Genomic DNA, 8,126 nt, shown 5'->3' with positions numbered 1-8,126 from the left:
TTACCCCCGGGACCATTCTGATCATCCTCACTGGACGCCACAGGGGCAAGAGGGTGGTTTTCTTGAAGCAGCTGGCTAGTGGCTTGTTACTTGTGACTGGACCTCTGGTCCTCAATCGAGTTCCTCTACGACGAACACACCAGAAATTTGTCATTGCCACCTCAACCAAAATCGATATCAGCAATGTCAAAATCCCAAAACATCTTACTGATGCTTACTTCAAGAAGAAGAAGTTGCGGAAGCCCAGACACCAGGAAGGTGAGATCTTCGACACAGAGAAAGAGAAATACGAGATTACAGAGCAGCGCAAGATTGATCAGAAAGCTGTGGACTCACAAATTCTACCAAAAATCAAAGCTGTTCCTCAGCTCCAGGGCTACCTGCGGTCTGTTTTTGCCCTGACGAATGGAATTTATCCTCACAAATTGGTGTTCTAAATGTCTTAAGAACCTCATTAAATAGCTAACTACAAAAAAAAAAAAAAAAATTAGAAAATCTTAGAAGGAAAGAGCAGGAATGTTTACATAAGAAGTCAGGGAGATCTGGAAGGAGGGGGTTGCTAGCAGACCTGGGCATCTAATGAGAGTGGGTCTAGAGACTGTTATAGTCTAGCCAGTATCACAGGTTTCTCTGGCTTCAGCAGCTCTAAGCCTTCCAGAAACTTCAGCAGGGACCGACTGGGATAAATAACAAAGTAGTGCCTTCAAGAGTATAAGCTCCCTTCTAATTACTAGGCCCTTAAGCACCCTCAAAAAACTAAATACTATTTCTCTTGATTCAAGTAGACCCACTTGCTCCTCCCTTATGCATGGACTCCCCTCGCATTCACATCTCTGACTTCATTGCTGATGCCTGAAATTCCTTTAAACAAGGGGAGAAAACATTTCATTCCACAGTCAAAAGAAAAAAATGACAAAAATGCAAAAGGCTGGCTACGATCATATTGAGTTTAACTGAATTTCAGTTAATCACCCTGCCAAGTGGGGCCTGGTGATGCATCTTTAGGAGAGGCCAGACAGACTAACAGTTTATTGAGACCTACTATGCCTTTCACATCATGGTCAGCAGAGGTGAATTTAAATCAATTTGTATAAGTTCCAATGTCTTAATAAATATTTACTGAATGACCTAAGAAATAAACCTAACTATGCAATCTATCAGACATTACCATGTGTCCAAGGAGGAAGAATTTAAAAAGCAGGAGAGCATCAGATCAAGGGGTAAAAGGTCATCAGAGGTTAAAAATTAAAGAGCTAAGGACACAGTAATAGAGAAACTGTAGACTTCAACACCAACTAGAATCATATTAACTCTCCCATGAAAAAGATGAAAAGAAGCAATACAGACCAGTCTGGAGTTGAACTGCCTGGATTTAAACCCTAATTTTGGCATTTACTAGCTGTGTGACACTGGGTAAATAACTTCTCTGTGCCTCAGTTTCCTCATCCCTAAAATAAATACGTCTATCTCACTGGGTTACTATGAAAATCAAATGAGTTAATACAAGTAAAATACTTAAGACAGTACATGACACACAGTAAATATTGTTTAAATATTAACTGCAATTATTATTATTATTATTTTTCAAGACAGTCTCGCTCTGTCGCCCAGGCTGGAGTGCAGTGGCGCGATCTCGGCTCACTGCAAGCTCTGCCTCCCAGGTTCACGCCATTCTCCTGCCTCAGCCTCCCAAGTAGCTGGGACTACAGGCGCCCGCCACCATGCCCGGCTAATTTATTTTGTATTTTAGTAGAGAAGGGGTTTCACAGTGTTAGCCAGGATGGTCTCGATCTCCTGACCTCATGATCTGCCCGCCTCAGCCTCCCAAAGTGCTGGGATTACAGGCGTGAGCCACCGTGCCCGGCCATTAACTGCAATTATTATCATCATCATCATTATTGCAGTCTGAGATATCTGGCCTGAATTTATCAAGGTAGGAAGCTCTGTCATTGCACAGAAATACCTTGTTCTCAGGAGTCACTAACGGAAGTGCTTCTATAAACAAGGGACATAAGCAGAGAAGGGGTACAGAAAACTCATGATTACCTGGGGAATAATTAAATATATTTTAGGTGTTGGTCTTTTTTTTTCTCTCTCTCTATTGGTATTTTTCTGGTTACTGAGTCATTCTTTCTTCATTAAGGGGTGAGAAGAGGTGTCAAAAAATAGACAAAACATGAACTAGTATATTCTGACAACTGCTGACAATTCAAATTACTTAGCTGGAGAGGAATACAGCAACATTGGGTTAGATAAAATATTCAGATATTCTCCATGCCTTAAATAATACGGCCCTGAGAACAAGAGGAACTTGGGTCAAGCATTCACAATAAAATCCCATCTCAAGACTTAAAACTTAGAGGAGAGCTTGTTACACTAAGGTGAGTATGGTGAAAATCAGGCAAACTTTACTTCTCTAAGTCAAAACTGGTCTATGGTTTCTACGAAGAGCTATTTAGAAATGTGACTATAAAGAATACATTTCAGATAACATGAAAACAAGAAAAAAGAAACTTTTCCATTACAGAAAGAAATGGGTAGAGAAACAACATTAATCAGTGGTAGGGGAGGCTTGCTTTCAGTTTTACTTTACAGAGTAGCATATACATAATATGTTTACAGCATTGTCTCTTACAAAGACTTGCTGTTAATGACTCACAAAGGACAAAATAAATTCTTGGCCGGTAAATTTTTGCCTTTTTTCTTTGAGAGGGAATCTCACACTGTCACCCAGGCTGGAGAGCACTGGCACAACCTCTGCTCACTGCAACCTCCGCCTCCCGGCTTCAAGTGACTCTCTTGCCTCAGCCTCCCAAGTAGCTGGGCCTACAGGCGCCTGCCACCACACCCTGTTAATTTTTTGTATTTTTAGTAGAGACGGGGTTTCACTATGTTGGCCAGGATGGTCTCGATCTCCTGACCCTGTGATCTGCCCCCCTCGCCCTCCCAAAGTGCTGGGATTACAGGCATGAGCCACCGTGCCCAGCCCGTGCCTTTTTTTTTTTTTTTTTTTTGAGATGGAGTCTCACTGTCACCCAGGCTGGAGTACAGTGGCGCGATCTCAGCTCACTGTAACCTCCGCCTCCCAGGTTCAAGCAATTCTCATGCCTCAGCTGCCTGAGTAGCTGGTATTATAGGTGTCCGCCACCACACGTGGCTAATTTTTTTTTTTTTTTTTTTGAGACGGAATCTCACCCTGTTGCCAGGCTGAAGTACAGTGGCTCACTGCAACTTTTGCCTCCCCGGTTCAAGCGAGTCTCCTGCCTCACCCTCCCTAGTTGCTGGGATTACAGGCGTGCACTACCACACACAGCTAATTTTTGTATTTTTAGTAGAGATGGGGTTTCACCATGTTGGCCAGGATGGTCTTGAGCTCCTAAGCTTGTGATCCACCTGCCTCACCCTCCCAAAGTGCTGGGATTACAGGTGTGAGCCACTGCGCCTGGCCTAATATTTGTATTTTTAGTAAAGACGGGGTTTCACCATGTTGGTCAGGCTGGCCTCGAACTCCTGACCACAAGTGATCCGTCCGCCTTGGCTTCCCAAAGTGTTGGGATTACAAGCGTGAGTTACTGTGTCTGGCCTCTTAATTTTTAAGATTGACTTTTTAATTTTGTGTGTGTGTGTGTGTGTGTGTGTGTGTGTGCGTGTTTGAGACAGAGTTTCATTCTTGTTGCCCAGGCTGGAGTGCAATGGTATGATCTCAGCTCACTGCAACCTCAGCCTCCTGGGTTCAAGCGATTCACCTGCCTCGGCCTCCAGAGTAGCTGGGATTACAGGCACACGTGCCACCATGCCCGGCTAATTTTGTATTTTTAGTAGAGACGGGGTTTCTCCATGTTCGGTCTCGAACTCTCAACCTCAGGTAATCCACCCGCCTCGGTCTCCCAAAATGCTAGGATTACAGGTGTGAGCCACTGTGCCCAGCCTAAGATTGACTTTTGAGAGATATTCTACTTACCTCTACTTACCAAGAGGAAAAGAGATATAAACATATTAAATATCAAGCATTTTATATACATTTCCCAGTTACTCTACGTAATAACCCTATGAATACAGATGAGAAAACTACAGCTGCAGGAAATAAAGAAGCCTTCCCACAGTAACACTGCCTATAAATGACGGAATAAATTCAGGATGTTTTGAATTCAAAGCTCATGTATGCTCTGTGCACTTCACTCTGCTTCCTGAGGCAGGTAAGATGTTTTAATATCTACTTGCCTGAATGTTAATGTCTGTCCACAGAAATAAGTCGGAGCTCTGGAGTAGAGAACACCCGATGATTCAGAATCGTTCCGGAGTGCTATATTTCTTCGACTGCTCAGACTGTACCCCTCAAAACCAGCTGTCCACTCTTTTTAAAAGCAAAGATATTGAAAACTGTTAGAATCTCTTGAGGGATATCTTCAATACAGACATGTTAAATAAAACGTGGAAATAGGAGACTACTCTTAGGGCCATGGTCAAGTTCAATAAAATAAAAGATTCCATTAACAGGGTATCATGATCAGTCCCACAAATTACAAAAAAGATTTTAGTATATTCCTGCATAATTTTGATATAATAAATCAAATAAGTGTTATCTAATAAAATCATAGTTCAAGCATAATTGCTTGAACTTATTCCAACCTAATAAAAATCTAATTAATAAATGAGTCTGTGGCTCAAGCCTGTAATCCCAGCACTTTGGGAGGCCGAGACGGGCGGATCACGAGGTCAGGAGATCGAGACCATCCTGGCTAATACGGTGAAACCCCGTCCCTACTAAAATACAAAAAACTAGCCGGGCGAGGTGGCGGGCGCCTGTAGTCCCAGCTACTCGGGAGGCTGAGGCAGGAGAATGGCGTGAACCCGGGAGGCGGAGCTTGCAGTGAGCTGAGATCCGGCCACCGCACTCCAGCCTGAGTGACAGAGCAAGACTCCGTCTCAAAAAAAAAAATAAATAAATAAATGAGTCTACATCTTCTAAAAAAGAATGCAGGAGAGAGAGATCGATTTCAAATCATAAGACTTTTTTTTAAGTCTCGCTCTGTCGCCCAGGCTGGAGTGCAGTGGTGCGATCTCAGCTTACTGCAAGCTCCATCTCCTGAGTTCATTCTCCTACTTCAGCCTCTAGAGTAGCTAGGATTACAGGCGGCCGCCACCACGCCTGTCTTACTTTTTGTATTTTTAGTAGAGACGGGGTTTCACCGTGTTAGCCAGGATGGTCTCGATCTCCTGATCTTGTGATCCGCCTGCCTTGGCCTCCCAAAGTGCTGGGATTACAGGCATGAGCCACCACGCCTGGCCCTCAAATCAGACTTTTAAGAAAATATCTCTCTCCAGGTATTTCTTGAGGGTTTGGAAAATCAGCTGGGCACAGTGGCTCACGCCTATAATCCCAGGACTTTGGGAGGTCACAGCAAGAGGACTGCTTGAGCCCAGGAATTTGAGACCAGCCTGGGCAACATAGCAAGACCTGGTCTCTACAAAAAAAAAAAAAATTAGCCAGGTGTGGTGGTGCATGCAGGTGGTCCTGGCTACTTAGGAGGCTGAGGCAGAAGGATCCAGAGGTCAGGCTGCATGATTGCACCACCACACGCCAGCCTGGGCGACAGAGGTGAGACCTTGTCTCAAAAAACACTAACTAAATAAAAGTAAAATATAAAAAAAAGAAGATGAATAAAAAGGAGTATCAGTGTCCTACACAATATTTTCAATCTTTGGTTTTCAGTGAGGCTAAAAATCTAGTCCAGCATTTTTTTTTTGGTCCCTGAAGAACTGATGAAAACAAAAATCACATGAGGTAATCCGAGTAAAATACAAGGTGCATGTTGTTCTTATCAATTCAGGATCTATGCTTAGAATAGCTGGTTGTCAGTGTGCTGCCCTTAGCACAGAATACAGGTATTCTAATATACAGTTAGGCTTCAGGAGAGAAAAGGTTAGCAGCATACCATGAGGCACCAATGTGGAATGACCTATTTGGGGGACACTCCAAGGACTCCACTCCTGTCGGCCATCTCCTCGGGCACAGACTCTGAACTGATAATCAACGTTGGGGTCTATGTGCAATACTATGAATTCAGTTTCAGAACCTACATATACATCCTCAAAATGATTTGAAGTACATTTACGAAACTGGAGCCTGTAATCTTGGGCTGTAAAGTCGTCATCCACCTAAGGAGAAAAGCTTTATGTTAGGTGAGACACAGAAGATGACTTCTCTCAGCCATCACTGCTTAAAAACTTTGAATGGAGCCATTTTGGACCAAGCAGCCAGGCCCACATGCTGAATATGGGGTATTCTTGGGAAGGCCATAGAAAATATGCCATCATATCATTATCTCTCTTCTTTTTTTTTTTTTTTGAGGCAGGGTCTCACTTTGTTACCCAGGCTGGAGTGCAGTGGCATGATCTCGGCTTATTGCAGCCTCCACACCCTGGGTTCAAGCCATCCTCCTCCTTCAAACCTCCTAAGTAGCTGGCTGGGGCTTCCGGCGCACACCACCATGTCCGGCTAATTTTTTGTATTTTTTGTAGAGATGGGTTTTCACCATATCTCAGATCTTTAATTCCTGAGCTTAAGCAATCTTCCCGTCTCAGCCTCTCACAGTGCTAGGATTACAGGCGTGAGTCACTGTGCCTGAGCACCCTTCTTTTCTTTATTGAACCATGTGTTCTACATTTCCCAGTCTGATATAAAAAAGTCTGCCTCCTTTGAAGAAATGGCATGTTTTTTAATCAATGCCAAAGATAAAACATTCAAGATTCAATGATAAGTTTCCCACAACCATACATCATTCATAATAACCAAGACATAATTAACATACAGTACACAGAATCCCCATTAATTTTTAGGGGTCCTGCATATATTCTGTATGTTAATTAGCCACCAATAGAAAAATGGGTAAAAGACATAAATAAGTATTCTACAGAAGAAATATAAATAGCCAAAAATATATATTATAAATATTCAACCTAATTTGTAATATGGCAAATATAATCTAAAACCACAACAAGGCCAGATATGGTGGCTCATGCCTATAATCCTAAGACTTTGGGAGGCCAAAGCGGATGGAGGACTTGAGCCCAGGAATTTGAGGCCAGCCTGGGCAACATGGCAAAACTCCATCTCTACAAAAAATTACAAAACTTAGCTGGGTATGGAAGCACATGCCTGAAGTCCCAGTTACTTGAGGACTGAGGCAGGAGGATCACTTGAGCCCAGGAGGTTGAGACTGGAGTGAGACATGATTGTGCCACTGTACTCCAGCCTGGGTGACAGAGTAAGACCCTATCTCAAAAACAAACAAATAAATAAATAAAACCACAACAAGGTACATTTAGGCAAAAATATAAAGTCTCACAATGCCAATTATTGGTCAAGATATGGAATAACAGAAACTCATATACTGCTTGGAAGGCTAAATTGATACAATCATCTTGTGGAAAGTTTGTTATTACCTACTAGTGTATGGATCCAATACTCTAAGATGACCTCATAATTTTACAGCTAGGTAAATATTAATATTTTGCAAACTTCACGTACGTTCATAAGGAAACACAAGTAAAAATACTTATAGCAAAAAACTGGAAATAAATAGGTCCACTGATAGGAAAATTAATAAAAATGGAAAAAGAGTCCTGTTATGAAATAACAGCATGTTTACAAAAAAAACAAAAAATCCTTTTAAGAAAATCTTAGCTGGGCACGGTGGCTCACACTTGTAATCCCAGCACTTTGGGAGGCCAAGGCAGGTGGATCACCTGAGGTCAGGAGTTTGAGACCAGTCTGACCAACACGGAGGAACCCCATCTCTACTAAAAATACAAACTTAATCAGGCGTGGTGGCGCATGCCTTAATCCCAGCTACTCGGGAGGCTGAGGCAGGAAGATGGCTTGAACCTGGGAGGCGGAGGTTGTGATGAGCCAAGAGCGTGCCATTGCACTCCAGCCTGAGCAACAAGAACAAAACTTCGTCTCAAAAAAAAAAAAAAAAAGAAAAGCCAGGCACAGTGGCTCATGCCTGTAATCCCAGCACTTTGGGAGGCCAAGGTGGGTGGATCACTTGAGATTTAAGGAGTTCGAGGCCAACATGGCAAAACCGTGTCTCGATTAAAAATACAAAAAATTAGGCCGGGCG

General features: G+C 42.8%; 1 protein-coding gene across 1 annotated transcript in view; it reads right to left on the bottom strand.

The window, feature by feature from the left end:
* The window catches only part of CRLF3 (cytokine receptor like factor 3), a 57,040-nt gene that overhangs the window by 17,314 nt on the left and 31,600 nt on the right, over nucleotides 1-8,126 (bottom strand). Inside the window, exons 5-7 of the mRNA XM_017890863.1 lie at nucleotides 5,937-6,159; nucleotides 4,180-4,354; nucleotides 209-324 (exon numbers count right to left, since the gene is read on the bottom strand). Of these exons, the coding sequence (XP_017746352.1) occupies nucleotides 209-324; nucleotides 4,180-4,354; nucleotides 5,937-6,159 (514 nt within the window). The remainder of the gene's footprint in view (nucleotides 1-208; nucleotides 325-4,179; nucleotides 4,355-5,936; nucleotides 6,160-8,126) is intronic.

This window comes from Rhinopithecus bieti, unplaced genomic scaffold (genome assembly GCF_001698545.2).
Source record: "Rhinopithecus bieti isolate Rb0 unplaced genomic scaffold, ASM169854v2 scaffold_19652, whole genome shotgun sequence".
NCBI lineage: Eukaryota > Metazoa > Chordata > Mammalia > Primates > Cercopithecidae > Rhinopithecus > Rhinopithecus bieti.
Note: the sequence above shows the minus strand (reverse complement) of the source record. Positions and strands in the feature narration are given on the sequence as shown.